The sequence below is a fragment of the Heptranchias perlo genome, chromosome 6 (assembly GCF_035084215.1).
Source record: "Heptranchias perlo isolate sHepPer1 chromosome 6, sHepPer1.hap1, whole genome shotgun sequence".
Classification (NCBI taxonomy): domain Eukaryota; kingdom Metazoa; phylum Chordata; class Chondrichthyes; order Hexanchiformes; family Hexanchidae; genus Heptranchias; species Heptranchias perlo.
In genome coordinates this window covers 63739880-63757840 of record NC_090330.1, presented here as the reverse complement: position 1 = coordinate 63757840, position 17961 = coordinate 63739880, and the positions used below count along the sequence as shown (strand labels likewise).

Here is a 17961-nt window from a genome sequence, read left to right as displayed (position 1 = left end):
CTTTGCTGATTCTTATTCATGGAAAATGGCCACAGAATCCCAAACCGTAACAATGCTTTATTTCACAGTATGTTGAACACAGAATGGCAGTTGTGATTGGACTTTCTTAATTCAAACCGTACAACTTATCTAAATATAATGAAACAAAATAAAGAACATGCCATGCTTCCCCATAACATTGGGTCAACTTTATTTTTTAAAACAAGATATCTTCCTCTATTCCTAACTATTCCTCCAGTATTTAAAGTTCTGAGCTTCTCAAAGCTTTCTTCTTGAAAGTCTAACTGCCCTTGCAGCCGTACCATTTCAAAAAAACCTCCCCTACAGTTATCTCTCTTTTTATCACCCACTTCACAGACAGAGAGGGATTGAAGGACTTCGCAACACAATGGGTGTAAGGTAGTTTCTGATTACCTAGGCAATATAACAAATAGCTTATTGTTTAGTCTCTAGGGAAAACAACTTTTATTTAGCATATTAACCAATCTTTTAAACTAGTGAGAATACACTTTGCTTAAAAGCAGTAAAAAATAAGATATTTTTCTGCGGAGAAATGGTCATAAAATGCTGAAATGTGATGTACACCATATAGGACATTGAAAATTATCAGTAATTAGAAACAGGTTAATAAGAGATCCTTCCTTGATTGAATCATTATCAACAGTAAAGCTAAGAAAGGGAGAATAAACCTGAAAGATTTTAAATATCTAGGGCTGAAACAAGTCTAGTGATGTTTAGTGATGCCATGTGTCCCGAAATGGGCACTGCTTCTCACAGCCTGAGAAAACTACTTTTAAACTTCTCCCGCAGCAGCAATGCCCCCCTCCCACCTCCCGCTCCATGACTTCACCCGCACCCCATCACAGGCAGAGAGCTGGCACTCACTTAGGAGTGACTGGAAGGTGAAGGGGAGAGTGAGAAGGAGCATGGAGAGAAGCGGGGCTGCGGAGACTGAGATTGAGACGCAGGTGGGGGCTTGGGAAACTTAGATTGGAACTGGGGGAGTGGATCACGGGATTAGGACTGAGGGGCAGTCGGCACATTGGGACTGGGGGCAGTCGGGAGAGGGTGATAGGGGCCCAGGGTTGGGGGGTGGGGGCATGGCAGAGAAAGGGAGACTAGCGTGCAGGGAGTCAGAGACTAGGAAATGGGGGTTCCGGGGAGAAAGGGAGTCTAAAGGCGGGTCTGGGATGTGGGCTTGGGGAGAGAGACAGGCTTTGGAATTGCGGTCGGGATATTGGGGCTCAGGTGGGGGAAGAGCGGGAGACCAGGGACTCGGGCTTGGGGGGGGGGGGGGAGGATTGGGAGAGTGGGTGTGGGGCCCAGCATCTCCTACAGAGCCAGGAGCAGTGTCAGCAGCAACGTGAGTGGGAGAGGAGCCAAGAGGAGTAGCCAGTAAAGGGGTATGAAACCTGGGGACCTTACTGTGGGTAGACAGTGAAAGATTGTTTCCACTGATGACCAAATGGGAAACAAGGGGATGGAGACCGACAATTCTCACTGCGCTCAGGAAGCATCACAAGCTCCAATACATGGAGGAGATGCAGGATAGCCGAGTATGGGTGGCAGCAGCCCATAGTACTGCTGTGGAGTTGGGAGCAGCACACCTGCTCTTCCATGCTCCAAAGGGGCAAGTTGAAAAAACTTTCCATACGATTTCTTTAGCGGTCCCTTTAAGGGCCGCTGTAGAACTGGAAAACTAGTCAGACCTTGCCAGGCGCATGATCCACCTAGTTTTTCACACATTTTGCAGAAGGGTCCTAAAACAGGCTCAGGACCCTTTGCATATTTAAATTGATCGAACGCTGATTTAAGGCAGCTGCCAGGTATGCCTAAAAACATTATTATATGGGCGCAGATTAGGTGCAATACCTTGCGCCCAGAAATTGATACAAATTGCATCCATGTTATGCCCAAAAACGGGCAAAACGCATACCAATTTCTGCCCCAGTGTCCAAATAACTTATGCTGAATGTGGCCTACGCCCAGTGCCAGGATTTCGGATGAGGCCCACCATGTAAATTCAGTTTGACAACCCTGCACTAAAGGTTATTGGGAATGACCCATACTCATTTTGTGCCATAGCTTTAAACTTTTGTTACCTATGTGCCACTCTGAAAAATAAATCGCTAAGAAATATTGCTCCATGTGTTTAAGCTGCCATTGCTACCTGTTGTAAACACTACTGCGTTGTTGACAGCTTTAATAAGTGCTTAATCTGCAGTTTCTGCACCATTCCCAGCGGCCTCATCGTGCCTATTTTAACTAACCGACCCACTTTCCTCCGAGCCGCGTGTTTCTGACTCGCGTCAAATATCACCAAGCAACGCTTCCTCAGTGCGTCACACAATAGGCACCACCTTTCGATAGAAAGGGTAGAAATTTCGCCATATTATTTAAAAAGGTAAAAAGAAAGCAATACTGCATGTTAAGTACCAAAGTGGATCGGAAGTTAATGTATTTGACACCTTCCATTCTTCTGCCTTCTATTTTTGAACGTTGTTATGAAGTGCATGTTTTAACCCGTCCCTTTCGCCCTCCCCTCTGGCGATGGGATAACCTGGACAGGCCGTCTGCTGTGACGTAACAATAGTATCAGTGTGACCTCAGGCTGGGTGTTAACGCGGCTGCGGGAGGCCTGGCCGCTCAGTATTTGCATTTACTCCTGGCGTCGGGGGTGATTTGATTTTCATTTGTAAGTTTCTAAAATTGACCAAAAAGCCGCTTGCGGTCCTCGTTCTGAACCTCGTTTCTTGTTGTACATCAGATACAAGTTGCCAGTGATATCGACACTTCGTCCTTTAATTCCGGACCTTGTTCTGTCCGGTCCCTGCGCAGGTGTGTGCGCGCGCAGGCGCGCGCCGGCCGGCCTGCCGCCATGATTGTGGACCTGCTCGAGGTGTTTGGGCTGGAAATGGCCGCGGAATCCTACTCTGGAACATGGTGGGCCAACCAGCCGCCGCCCAAACCCCACTTCACTGTCTTCGGCATCGTCATCTACGACTTCGTGTCGCTTCTATGGACCACTAACCTGGGAATCGTCACTTCAGTGAGCACGTGCGTGGCCGTGATGGCCTGCCTCCTCGCCGTGATCACAACCTACCTGATGAGGTATTTCCGGTGGAGGAGGAGGAAGAAGAAGTGGTCAGAGGCGCCACTGAAGCCGGATAGATCGAAAACGCCTCGTTCTCTGTGCCATAAGGTGCGTGTCTGGGGTTGTGCTTTATTTTGCTGTCAAGTACTGCCCTCCCCCCCCCCCCCCCCCGTTAACAGAAGTGCACGGACAGCCGCGTGTAATGTGACGCATGGTAGGGAGTTAGGTGTTTGGGCGCCTTGACTTGCCCACCCCGACCTGTCATCCACGTCTTATCCCTTGTTGGATGGTGGATTTTGATGGTGGGGTGGGGACTTTTGACTCGGCCCAGGTGAAAGCACGATGCGCACAAATTTACCTGCACTGTTTTCTGTGAAGTCCTGAGTGTCAAATGTATCTGCTCTTTGTTTATGATTACGCTGTTTTGTAATTCTGATGCATCATTTTGTTGATTTTCTGTTTATTTAGAGCATTTTTAACTTACTAGCTTGTATCCTGGTAAATAAATTCGACACATTTTAGCATCATGTGGGTTCCCACATGTCCTGCATTATTCGGCCCACCGCACTTGGCTGGAGATATCTGGCACCAGGCACCTTCTGCACTGAGAAAGATCAGGAGGATCTCTCTCTGTGATGTCATGACATTGGTGGCATCTCCACACAATCTGCCAGCACCCACGCAGCATATCCAAAGCCACCCAGCCCTGGGTGTTGGCTTGTTTTGCATAGGGTGGGTAAAACTTAATTTAACACCTTCAGCAATAGCTTATTTTCTTGTCAGTTTCCATCTGTTTAAAAATAATTCATATGTAGATTATTACTTACTATTTACTGGTTTTGATTTCTTCTTCGACTTTTTAAAAAAAAGTACACTCCAGATACAATAATTTTATATTTAAAATAAACCCACTACCTGTATTGGGTTCAAATACTGTTAATTATGTTCAGCATTTACAGCAGCCATTTTTATGCTGCCTTATTGTGAAGCAGGACATACTGGGTTGCTTGGTTTGTAGTAGCTTTTCTAATTCCACAAAAAAGGGTGGTACCACCGGTTCCAAAACATGCTGCAAGACCAGATTTACTATTATCCAGAAGAGTGTATGGTTGGCTCTGTTGCTCACCTAAGCTCCATCACAGCACATTCAAACAATCCTGAAGTGACACATTCCTCAAAACAAAAAGTACCAATGCTGGCGGGGTACTGTTAGGATTTGTTTTTTTGGACTTAATTACCAGAACTCTTAAAATGGCTCATAAATCAGAGACTTCAACTCAACAAGTGGCAGCATAGAAGAAGGCATTGCCTTCAGTGTTCCGACAAATCACAACCACCCACCATCGACATCTCAGAACCTTCCACTTGGCTGTTCTGATGACATCACACCTAGCTCCAGCACCAGGTCCACTCATTACATCTCTATACCCAACTCAGTACTGATTGGCGCCCACTGTGTTGACCACTATTGCAATCATTTAATTTTCTCCGGTTGACCAGAATGAAGACCAGAGTCAGCATCCATTAAGCCCAACCTTCCCCAATCGCAAATTTGATTCCTTTTTAAACAGTCACTAAGGCAGACCTATTTAAGCCTAATTTCTAACCTTTGCCATTACCTCCCTCCATATTGTTGGATTATGTTTCTATACTAGCTGAGTGAGCTCTTTTTCATACTACCATGGCAAAATTCTTCTTGCTCATCATTTTCCAATCCTCCAAAAACTATTCTGTAGGCTCTCCAACTCCTTCCTCTTTCTCTCTTTTCTTCCCCCCCCCCCCCCACCGCCGCCACCGCCATGGAACACTGCCTTTGTGTTTTAATAGAATCAGAAAATGGTTACAGCACGAAAGGAGGCCATTTGGCCCATTGAGTCCGTGCCGACACACTGCAAGAGCAATCCAGCTAGCCCCATTCCCCCGCCCTAGCCACGTAGCCCTGCAATTTTTTTCCCTTCAAGTACTTATTCAGTTCCCTTTTGAAAACCATGATTGAATCAGTCTGATATTGTCAATACTGTTGTCAGTGCTCATTAAGATAATTGAATTTTCTCCATCACTGATCTCTCTGCAAGTTGTCTCTGTCCGAGCCAGTGGAGATATCCGTGCTTTAGCTTTGGATTTGACGTGGTGGACTCTGGTTCAAAACTTTTTTTTCAAGGAACTCCATTGCAGCTACTGTCGTCTTAATGGCCGTTGGTAACAGACAATTTATAATCTGTCAGGGTGAGGCGCTTATCTACAGAATGGACAGCAGACCAGTCCAGTTGGCTTATGAAGATGCTAGAATTCTTTATTTCCATACTCTGGTGCCTTTGAACTTCCAACACCGCGGTCAGCCAGTATGTGAACAAAGTGAAATCTGATTTAATTCCCTCTTTTGAGATGTAATCCTACTTGCCCATTAGTTCCTGAACTATGGGGTGACACTTGCAGTTCAACAACTAGGTGAGTGAACAATACTACAGGGGATATTCTGAATTGCTCAGCTGTTCACCAGCACCAAAGGAACATCCACACAAATTGACTACCAATGAGACAAAAACTGACTTAAGGTGAATTGTATTTGCTTTATCGCATCTCAGGAACATTTTATATACAATTAATTATTTTAAAATGCAGTGACTGATGTAGACAAAAGTGGCAGCCGTTCATCCAGAGTAAGATTCTACAAAAATGGTTAATCTGTTTTGGATGATATTGGCTGGTAGAGAAATGTAGGCCAGATGCAATTTAAGCTGGTATTTTCAGCATTTACTGCTGTGATTTCTGATGCAGGGAAATTGGACTGGAAATCCTGCTGATCCAGAATCTACCCCAAATTCCACTAGCACGCGACAGAAATGCTCGATTTACACGCTGCTGATAAATTCAGAGCCACAATCTTGCAGCTATTGACAGCAATATTTACACACTCACTGCTGATTGAAACTGGTTCCCAATATAATTCTGAGAGGAGGTGTTTGGCCATCAAGCTGCCCATTAACAAGGACTCTAGCCACCAGTTGATCCAATTCCCTTCCTAACAGCCGCAGGCAGAGCCGTCAATCAAAGCCTGAATGGAGCCCAGGGCTTGATGTTGTAGGGTCTTTTTTCTGTGCAGGTAAATTCTTGCCTGTTGTGGACATTTCATCCTGTAAGCAGAGAAGTAGTTTTGAGATTGTCGAAACTTAACACTATACCAATGCACTAACACACTCAGACCAGTATCACAAAGGGAAAAGTTTTACTTTAATTGACTTGTATACAAGGGAAGTGCGCCCTCAAGCCATGATTGAAGGCACAACTTCCTCGAGTCATTGAGACAGCTTAGGTTTATACAGTTAATGGTGTACGCCCACCTGTGTAGAATATGGGCGTACACGTACATTCTTTATTGGTTCAGGTAGTTGGTCAATCAAGTAGTGAGCCTGCCCCTTCTGGACGTCCATAGCTCATTCCTGTTTTGGCACGTAGGCCTCGTAGGCCTGAGCACATTATCCTCCCCACATTCCTGAGCTGGTTATCAGTAGGGCTGAAGTCAGTCTCAAGGCCACATGGCCTCTCAAGAAACTGTATTCTCATTATATTTTATAGTCAGCAATACCCTTATCTGCTAGGGGGGCCAGACGGTACTATGCACCTGCACAGCCAACTTAATTATCAACATACCAAGGCTTAAACGTAATTACACAATTGTGTCTTTCTGTGTGTGTGTGCTGTAGCTACCCCATTATGTGAGCCAAAGAGTTAACATGGTCAAATATCCATCATGCATTTCTACATTAATATGGTCAAGTAATTGTTCATGCATTTCTACAAGATGTTTCAATAATGCATATAGTGATATCCAAATGCCCATATTACAGCCCATCGTGTACATGAGTTAGTGAGAATGCATCTTGCAGCTAGGCTGTGTTAGAAGGATGTGAAGCCTCTTTAAGACGTCAGTGTGACAAGAGTTTCACTTACAGGTTACAACTTGAATTTGTGCCCTACGACAGCATGGACACGCATGGTAAGTGTCGAAAGTGCTAGAGGAGAGTTTATTATTTATGACTTACTCCTTAAATCAGTAAGGTTCTTAAACATTGAAGTCAGGTGTCATAGGTTTATTAAGCATCTAGTACATGCAGTAGTACTTAAACATGCAGTTAAAGGTCATACTTACAACCACACCTAATGGTTTGTTTGGGGATCCAAACATATTACAGTTCTGAGCTCAGTATCTTAGATCTTTATGAATGTAAATACTCATTACAAACTGCCAGTTTGTTTTCCTTTCTCTCATCCCCTCTACATGACAGTCCACATGTAACTGCATTACACAATTATATAAAAGTTAAAATACAACTCCATACAAGGAGAATTTAATTGACTTATCCCTTATCAATAACTTTAGTTTTTCTTGCTTAACAAGCTCTTTTTCCAAGGAAATAAAACATGTACAACAACCCAAAAAAAAATTGCCCACTCTGCTTTTCATTTTACCATTTTACAAAAAAAGTACAAAAAGGTTAAAGTACACTTGCATATGCTGACCGAATTAGTATTGCAGTCACATGTTCAATGACAATGTAGATTACTCTTTTATTTACTAATCAAAATGCAATTAGCTGTGCCTGGATCCTGACAAAGGAGATAATCTCCGAAAGCTTGTGATTTTAAAATAAAATTGTTGGACTATAACCTGGTGTTATAAGATTCCTTACATTTGTCCACCCCAGTCCATCACCGGCATCTCCACATCCTGTATAATTGCAGTAAGACATCCTTGTTCCTGTATTAAAATCCTCTTCCAATGAAGGCCAACATATCATTTGTCTTCCTTAACTGCTTGCTGCACCTGCATGTTTGCTTTCAGTGACTGGTGTACAAGGACACCCAGGTCCCTTTGTACATCAACATTTCCCAATCACCATTTGAATAATACTATCTTTTCCCTTCTGAAGTGCATAACTTCACATTTATCCACATTATACTGCATCTGCCATGTATTTGCCCACTCACTCAACTTGTCTAAATCGTCTGGAAGCCTCTTTGCATCCTCCTCACAACTCACGATCCCACCTAGTTTTGTGTCATCAGCAAACTTGGAAATATTACATTTGGTTCCCTCATCCAAATCATTGATATGTATTGTGACTAGCTGGGGTCCAAGCACTGATCCCTGTGGTACCCCACTAGTCACTGCCTGCCACCCTGAAAAAGACCCATTTATTTCTACTGTTTCCTGTCTGTTAACCAATTTTCAATCCATACCAGTATATTATCCCCAATCCCATGTGCTTTAATTTTGCGCACTAACCTCTTTTATGTGGAACTATATCAAAGCCCTTCTGGAAATCCAAATAAACCACATCCACTGGTTCTCCCTTATCTATTCTACCAGTTGCATCCTCAAAAAACTTCAGTAGGTTTGTCAAACATGATTTCCCTTTCATAAATCCATGTTGACTTTGTCTAATCCCGTTGATATTTTCAGTTATCACATCCTTTATAATAGACTCTAGCATTTTCCTACTACTGATGTTAGGCTAACTGGTCTGTAGTTCCCTGTTTTCTCTCCCTTTTTTAAATAGTGGGGTTACATTTGCTACCCTCCAATCTGCAGAAATTGTTCCATAATTTATAGAATTTTGGAAGATGACAACTAATGCATCCATTATTTCCATGGCTACCTCTTTTAGTACTCTGGGACGCAGATTATCAGGCCCTGGGGGATTTATCAGCTTTCAGTCCCATTAATTTCTCCAGCACTTTTTTTACTAATACTAATTTCCTTTAATTCCTCCTTCTCATTAGATCCTTGGTTCCCTAGCATTTCTGGGAAGTTATTTGTGTCCTCTTCCGTGAAGACAGAACCAAAGTATCTGTTTAATTGCTCTGCCATTTCCTTGTTCCTCATTATAAATTCTCCCATTTCTGACTGTAAGGGACCTACATTTGTCTTCACTAATCTTTTTCTTTTTACATACTTTACATTGTTGACCCTTCCGCCAATGGGAACAGTTTCTCTCTATCTACTCTGTCTAGACTCTTCATGATTTTGAATACCTCTATCAAATCTCCTCGCAATCGTCTCTGTTCCAAGGAGAACATCCCCAGCTTCTCCAGTTTATCCATGTAACTTATGTCCCTCATCCCTGGAATCATTCTAGTAAATCTCTTTTACACCCTCTCGAAGGCCTTGACATTTTTCCTAAAGTGCGGTGCCCTGAACTGGACACAGTATTCCAGTTGTGGCCGAACCAGTGTTTTATAAAAGTTCATCATGACTTCCATACTTTTGTACGCCCAGGATCTCGTATGCTTTTTTAACCACTTTCTCAACCTGCCCTGTCACCTTCAACGCTTTGTGCACATATACCCCAGAGATCTCTGCTCCTGCACCCCTTTTAGAGTTCTACCCTGTAGTTTATATTGCCTCTCCTCATTCTTCCTACCAAAATGTATCACTTCGCATTTTTCTGCGTTAAATTTCGTCTGCCACATGTCCACCCATGCCACCAGCCTGGCTATATCCTCTTGAAGTCTATCACTATCCTCCTCACTGCTTACTACCCTTCCAAGTAGATCTCCTTTATGGTCCCTAATTGGCCCCACCCCTCCTTACTACCCGTTTACGGTTTACATGCCTTTAGAAGACTTTTGGATTCCCTTTTATGTTGGCCGCCAGTCTATTCTCATACTCTTTCTTTTTGCCCCTCTTATTTCCTTTTTCACTTCCCCTCTGAACTTTCCATATTCTGCCTGGTTCTCACTTGTGTTATCAACCTGACATCTGTCATACGCCCTTTTTTTCCGTTTCATCTTACTCACTTTCTCTTTTGTCATCCAGGGAGCTCTGGCTTTAGTTGCCCTACTTTTCTGCCTTGTGGAAATGTGCCTAGACTGTACCCGAACCATCTCTTTAAAGGCTGCCCACTGTTCAATTACAGTTTTGCCTGCCAACCTTTGATTCCAATGTACTACAAGTGTATACTGCTAGGCAGTTTATGGGTCCACAGTAATTATTATTTCCCTTAAGAGGCTAGGATATTCATGGGGATTTGAATGAATCTCGCAAATTTACTATGGATTATTACGTTGCTACAGGAGGTGGAGGAGCTGACTGCGACATCGACAGACCCGTTAATATTGGAATGTTCAGACTTGTAAAAGATGGCAGGAGGCTCCTTGTCCTCTCTGTCTCAGTCCTGGGCACCAAGAGCCCTGAGACTGTTGGAAGTTTGGCCAGCTTTCTACCTGGTTTCAGCAACTGCAAATACAGTATCTGTTCTGATAACACCGCTAGTATATTGCCATTGCATGTTCACATTTCCTTTCTTTTGACTTTATTTTGCTTTCCTTTTATCCTGTTCACCTTTCAGCTTTTCTTTCACTTTTTTGTCATCACTGTTATTTTTGTTTCACTTAATTTTCCTTTTCTCTCATCTTTTTCCTGTGTTTCTTTCTTTTTATCTTGTATCCATTGTGACTAGAGGCTACAATATGTGCTTAATTGTACCTTGAAGTCTAGTGATTTTAATGCCAGTCATGTTTTTAATGAAGATAGTATTTGAAGGATTTGTAGTTTTGTGTAGTTGCTGCAGTTGGAAGAAACTACCAGTCCACTTGTTACTGAACGTTTTCTCTTAAATAAATAAGGTCTTTATTTGGTGCTCTTTACTGGGGAAAAATATATTATGAGTAGGACACAAGAATTAATATTTCCCTTCATACTTCCAGATCTTTAATGCAATAGAATCTCACGGCAACAGGATCTCCCAATAAGCCAATCTCATTTATGGCTCCTGATGTCATAACTAGTTCTTGCTGTACTTGCCAACTTGTGATGTAATTGGCAAGTTTTCCCTTGCTTGGAATTTTCTTTTTGTACTGCTCAGCTGTTTAAAGTGCAAGTGAGCATGTTGTTGAATGTGCAGTAACTGGTTGATCAACAACTTCTTCACCAGCATTTAACAACTGAACAGCATACCAATGAGAAAAGAATGAACAGGAGAGGGCTTGCCGACTACAAGGCTGGAAGTGCATTGGGGCAAGCTCATTTGTCCTGGCACATTGTGTTTCTGGTGTACAGCGATGACCTACCTGGATTTTCTAAGACACCTTCATTTATGCACTTCCACTGTGATTTGTATCAGATGCCAGACGCTCGGAGGTCAGGGCAAGGTGGGATTTTTTGGACAGGAACATAAATATGTAGATGCAGCTCCTTCAAGTGTTAACTTTACTTCCTGTTCTTGGAAAGTACTTCATTTTCTTCTTTTGCTGGTTAAAATGAACCAGAAGATAGCTCCTTTTTTTGAGAGCTTCAGAGGTTGTGCTGAGGGAGGTGACGGCAAAGACACTTGCCATTTTTGGTTGCATGTGAAGAGGTGGCTGAGCATATTATTGCAGTTCTGCAATAAAGGGGTCATCCTCCTTGAGACAGAAATTGAACACCTTGAAGAACATTGTCAATGCAAATGCCAACTATACTTATCACTTAACCGTGTTCTGCAGTGGCATGCTTAGAATACACACGCACACTTTCCCGCTCACCGAACGACATACTCGCATTGGAGCATAGGAATGTACAGCACTGGGAAAGACCATTGTAGTCCTTCTGGCAAGTTCCAATATCGAGAAAATATACGCCACCATACCTATCATTACTCTTTCCCCCCCCCCCCCCCCCACCCCACTAATACCTGTCATACCCTCTGACAAATATTTCACAATACCTCTCTAATTCAATTATCTTTTGAATTTGCTGCTACAATTAGCTCCCACTATTTCCCTTCATAATCCATTCCAAACATTCAGCACCCTCTGTGAAATGTAGTTAAATGATAACTGTCTATTCACACTCCCTCATCTAAGATTAAGGTTATGCTCTCTTGAAGAATCTGTGACTTATCAACTTTATCTCATCTATTACGATTTTGACAACTTGTATACTATCATCCTTTTCCAGATTCTGCAGCCCCCCTCATAACTCAGGTGCTTAATCCAGCTATCAATTTAGTTGACCTTTTCTGCACTTTTTTCACTGTCTGCATCTCTTTCTCATAATACGGTGACCAAGTGTAGCCAGACCATCGCTCTGTACAAACTCAGATCCTGTTTGCTGCCTTTATTGCTGCTGCACATCGTGCTGATTGCCTCAGTTATTTGTCCACCAGTATTCAGAACCATAGAATGGTTACAGCACAGAAGGAAGCCATCCAGCTAGTCCCACGCCCCTGCCCTATCCCTGTAGCCCTGCAAATTTTTTCCTTTCAAGTACTTATCCAATTCCCTTTTGAAGGCCATGATTGAATCTGCTTCCATTACCCCCTCGGGCAGTGCATTCCAGATCATAACCACTCGCTGTGTAAAAACGTTTTTCCTCATGTCACCTCTGGTTCTTTTGCCAATCACCTTTAAATCTGTGTCCTCTATTTCTCGACCGTTCCGTCAATGGGAACAGTTTCTCTCCATCTAACCCCTCGATTTTTGAATATCTCTGTCAAATCTCCTTGCAACCTTCTCTGCTGTAAGGAGAACAACCCCAGCTTCTCCAGCCTATCCACGTAACTGAAATCCCTCATCCCTGGAACCATTCTAGTAAATCTTCTCTGCACCCTCTCTCAGGCCTTCACATCTTTCCTAAAATACAGTGCCCAGAACTGGACACAATACTCCAGATATGGTCGAACCAGTGTTTTATAAAGGTTCATCATAACTTGCTTTTGTGCCTCTATTTATAAAGCCCAGGATCCCATATGCTTCTTTAACTGCTTTCTCAACCTGCTTTGCCACCTTCAACGATTTGTGCACACATAACCCCAGGTCTCTCTGTTCCTGCACCCCCTTTAGAATTGTACCCTTTAGTTTATATTGCCACTCCTCATTCTTCCGACCAAAATGTATCACTTCACACTTCTCTGCGTTAAATTTCATCTGCCACATTCTACCCATCTGTCTATGTCCTTATGAAGTCTATCACTAACCTCCTCACTGTTTACTACATTTCCAAATTTTGTGTCATCTGCATATTTTGAAATTGTGCCCTGTACACCCAACTCCAAGTCATTAATATATATCAAGAAAAGCAGTGGCCCCAGCAGCGACCCCTGGGGAACACCACTGGGGATCCTTCCTTAGATAAGGAGACCAAAACTGTATGCAGTGCTCCAGGTGAGGTCTCACCAAAGCCTTGTACAATTGTAGTAAGACTTCCTTACTCTTGTACTCCAACCCCCTTACAATAAAGGCCAGCATGCCTTTTGCTTTCCTAATTGCTTGCTGTACCTGCTTGCTAACTTTTGTGGACAACCAAATCTCTCTCAATACCAACAGTGAGGCGAAGTCTAGACAGTAGAGAGAGAGAAACTGTTCCCTTTGGCGGAAGGGTCAAGGACCAAAGGACATAGATTTAAGGTGATTGGCAAAAGAACCAAAGGTGACAAGAGGAGAAACTTTTTTACACAGTGAGTGTTTAGGATCTGGAATGCACTGCCCGAGGGGGTGATGGAGGCAGATTCAATCATGGCCTTCAAAGGGGAACTGGATAAGTACTTGAAAGGAAAAAATTTGCAGGGGGGCAAGGGCGGGGGAGTGGGACTAGCTGGATTGCTCTCGCATAGAGCCGGCTAGGACTCGATGGGCCAAATGGCCTCCTTCCGTGCTGTAACCTTTCAATGATTCTAAGCATGAGGCGAAGCGTAAGGCAATGTATCTTTGTAAACAATGAATGGGAGTGAAGTGAATGGAAAGACTTTGACGGTTTCTATTTATGGGATGACATTAACACTAGTTCAACAATCCATAAACTCCCTCAATGAACAAACCAGCCACTGATACAAGTGCCTTCAGACTGAGAAATGATTGTCTCAAACCTGCCTGTACTCCGTTCAGATCAGATCCTGACTCACTGTCCAATGCCAGCAGGTGTGGAATCTGAAGGACAGGAGCTTGTTCTTATAGAAACATAGAAAATAGGAGTACTAGTAGGCCATTCGGCCCTTCGGGCCTGCTCTGCCATTCAAAATGATCATGGCTGATCGTCTAACTCAGTACCCTGTTCCTGCTTTTTCCCCATATCCCTTGATCCCTTTAGCATTAAGAAATATATCTATCTCCTTCTTGAATACAATCCAATGACTTGGCCTCTACTGCCTTCTGTGGTAGAGAATTCCACAGGTTCACCACCCTCTGAGTGAAGAAATTTCTCCTCATCTCAGTTCTAAATGGCATACCCCATATCCTGAGACTGTGACCCTTGGTTCTGGACTCCCCAGCCATCGGGAACATCCCTGCATCTAGTCTGTCTAATCCTGTTAGAATTTTATATGTTTCAATGAGATCACCTCTCACTCTTCTAAACTCCAGTGAATATAGGCCTAGTCGACCCAATCTCTCCTTATACGTCAGTCCTGCCGTCCCAGGAATCAGTCTGGTAAACCTTTGTTGCACTCCCTCCATGGCAAGGACATCCTTCCTCAGATAAGGAGACCAAAACTGCACACAATACTCCAGATGTGGTCTCACCAAGGCCCTGTATAACTGCAGTAAGACATCCCTGCTCCTGTACTCAAATCCTCTTGCAATGAAGGCCAACATATCATTCGCCTTTCTAACTGCTTGCTGCACCTGAATGCTTGCTTTCAGCGACTGGTGTACAAGGACACCCAGGTCTCGTTGCACCTCCCCTCTTCGCAATCTATCACCGTTCAGATAATCTGCCTTTCTGTTTTTACAACCAAAGTGGATAACCTCACATTTATCCACATTACACTGCATCTGCCATGTTCTTGCCCACTCGCCCAACTTGTCTAAATCACATTGGAGCCTCTTTGCGTCCTCCTCACAGCTCACATTCCACCCCAGCTTTGTGTCGTCTGCAAACTTGGAAATGTTACATTTAGTTCCCTCATCCAAATCAATTATATATATTGTGAATAGCTGGGGCCCAAGCACTGATCCCTGCAGTACCCCATTAGTCACTACCTGCCACCCGGAGAAAGACCCGTTTATTCCTACTTTCTGTTTCCTGTCTGTCAACCAATTCTCAATCCATGCCAGTGTATTCCCCCCAATCCCATGTGCTTGAATTTTGCACACTAACCTCTTGTGAGGGACCTTATCAAAAGCCTCCTGAAAATCCAAATACACCACATCCACTGGTTCTCCCCTATCTATTCTACTAGTTACATCCTCAAAAAAACTCCAGTAGATTTGTTAAGCATGATTTCCCTTTCATAAACCCGTGCTGACTTTGTCCAATCCCGTTAATGCCCTCCAAGTGTTCTGTTATCACATCTTTTATAATGGACTCTAGCATTTTCCCCACTACTGATGTTAGCCTAACTGGTCTGTAATTCCCTGTTTTTTCTCTCCCTCCTTGTTTAAATAGTGGGGTTACATTTGCCACCTTCCAATCTGTAGGAACTGTTCCAGAGTCTATAGAATTTTGGAAGATGATCACCAATGCATCCACTATTTCCAGGACCACTTCTCAATGTTGCTCCAACACTCGATCCTGAATTCCCACAGATCATATAATCATAGAATGATACAGCACAGGAAGAAGCCATTCGACCCATCGTGCTGCCTGTGTTGGCTCTTTGAAAGAGCTATCCAATTAGCCCCACTCCCCTGCTCTTTCCCTGTAGCCCTGCACATTTCTCCTTTTCAAGTATTTGTCTAATCTAAGTTCTGTGCAGCAACTGACCCCTGACCTGATCCCATTTCCCAAGGTCATGTCCCTTGACCTGAAGCCCCTCCTCTGGTGCCACAGGGTCAGTGACCTTTGGGCTGTAGAAACAAGTCAGAACAACATGAAGAGCCCGTCCTGGTTCAGCCCATCTCAGGGATTCTTCACCAGAGGTTGCCGTTTCAAATTTAACTGCCCCACACTGAGGGCATGGGCTGGGAAGGGGGGGGACACAGTGGGGGGGCATGGGGTCAATCCCTCTTGTGGGGGGGGGGGGTACGGTTGACAGGGTCAATCCCTCCTGTGCTGGGGTTGGGGGGGGGGTAAGGTTGACAGGGTCAATCCCTCCTGTGCTGGGGTTGGGGGGGTGGGGGTAAGGTTGACAGGGTCAATCCCTCCTGGGTTGGGGGGGGGGGGTGGGGGTAAGGTTGACAGGGTCAATCCCTCCTGTGCTGGGGTTGGGGTGGGGGGGGGTAAGGTTGATAGGGTCAATCCCTCCTGTGCTGGGGTTGGGGGGGGGGGGGTAAGGTTGATAGGGTCAATCCCTCCTGTGCTGGGGTTGGGGGGGGGGGGGGGGTAAGGTTGACAGGGTCAATCCCTCCTGTGCTGGGGTTGGGGGGGGTGGGGGTAAGGTTGATAGGGTCAATCCCTCCTGTGCTGGGGTTGGGGGGGGTGGGGGTAAGGTTGACAGGGTCAATCCCTCCTGTGCTGGGGTTGGGGGGGGTGGGGGTAAGGTTGACAGGGTCAATCCCTCCTGTGCTGGGGTTGGGGGGGGGGGGGTAAGGTTGACGGGGTCAATCCCTCCTGTGCTGGGGTTGGAGGGGGGTAAGGTTGACAGGGTCAATCCCTCCTGTGCTGGGGTTGGGGGGGGGTAAGGTTGACAGGGTCAATCCCTCCTGTGCTGGGGTTGGGGGGGGGGGGGGCGTAAGGTTGACGGGGTCAATCCCTCCTGTGCTGGGGTTGGGGGGGGGTGGGGGGTAAGGTTGACAGGCTCAATCCCTCCTGTGCTGGGGTGTGGGGGGGGGGGGGGGGGAAGATTGACGGGGTCAATCCCTCCTATGCTGGGGTTTGGGGGGGGGGCCGTAAGGTTGACAGGGTCAATCCCTCCTGTGCTGGGGTTGGGGGGGGGGGGTAAGGTTGACGGGGTCAATCCCTCCTGTGCTGGGGTTGGGGGGGGTGGGGGGGTAAGGTTGACGGGGTCAATCCCTCCTGTGGGGGGGGGGGGGGTAAGTTTGACAGGGTCAATCCCTCCTGTGGGGGGGTAAGGGTCACAGGCTAGACCCAGCTGCCCACTCCCAGAATCGGGCTCTTACCTGAAATAGAGGACCTAGAGGGGGCTACGGACCAAGTGCTGGAAAGTGAGATTAAGCTGGATAGTTTTTCAGCCGGCACGAGCACGATGGGCTGAATGGCCGCCTTCTGTGCACGTAACTTTCTATGATTCTATCAGCTCAGCTTCCCTGTCTATCCTGGTCCTTCTGTATTTGATCAGCCTGTTTCCTGTTTTCAATCTCTCCCAGTTTAGTATCATCTGCAAATTTGGAAAGATTTGTTTCTGTCCTCATTTCCAAGCTATTTATACTTATTAAAAACACCAATGACCCCAGCAACGATTCCTGAGGCACCCTGCTGGTCGTTCCCACTTCCCATACCAATACAGCTTCATGTGCTTCTTCTGCTTTAGTCAATATTTGATTTATTTCAGAAGCACTTTATCTGTTCTGTGCCTTCTAACTTTGTGAACCAAACTCCTTTATGACACTTTATCAAAAGCTTTGCTGAAATCTAAACCAACAATATGTACTGAGATCCTCCTGTCCACTCCTTCATTCCCCAGTGCCTTTCCAGCATCCACAAGGCACAAGTCAGGAGTGTGATGGAATGTTCTCCACTTGCCACTTGGATGAGTGCAGCTCCAACAACACTCAAGAAGCTCAACACCATCCAGGACAAAGCAGCCCGCTTGATTGGTACCTCATCCACCACCCTAAACTTTCACTCCCTCCACCACCAGCTCACCGTGGCTGCAGTGTGTACCAACTACAAGATTCACTTGCCAAGGCTTCTTTGACAGCACCTCCCAAACCCACGACCTCTACCACCTAGAAGGACAAGGACAAGGGCAGCAGGCACATGGGAACAACACCACCTGCACATTCCCCTCCAAGTCACACACCATCCTGACTTGGAAATATATTGCAGT

At 45.0% G+C, this 17961-nt stretch overlaps 1 protein-coding gene across 2 annotated transcripts in view; it reads left to right on the top strand.

Annotated features, from left to right (window-relative positions):
* Positions 1 to 2410: 2410 nt before the first annotated feature.
* Positions 2411 to 17961, top strand: part of LOC137322545 (uncharacterized) — a 46012-nt gene continuing 30461 nt past the window's right edge. Inside the window, exon 1 of one of the 2 annotated variants that reach the window (XM_067985471.1) lies at positions 2411 to 3202. In XM_067985471.1, coding sequence (XP_067841572.1) covers positions 2879 to 3202 — 324 coding nt within the window. In that variant the 5' untranslated portion in view covers positions 2411 to 2878. The remainder of the gene's footprint in view (positions 3203 to 17961) is intronic. The other variant, XM_067985472.1, reaches the window with a different exon arrangement.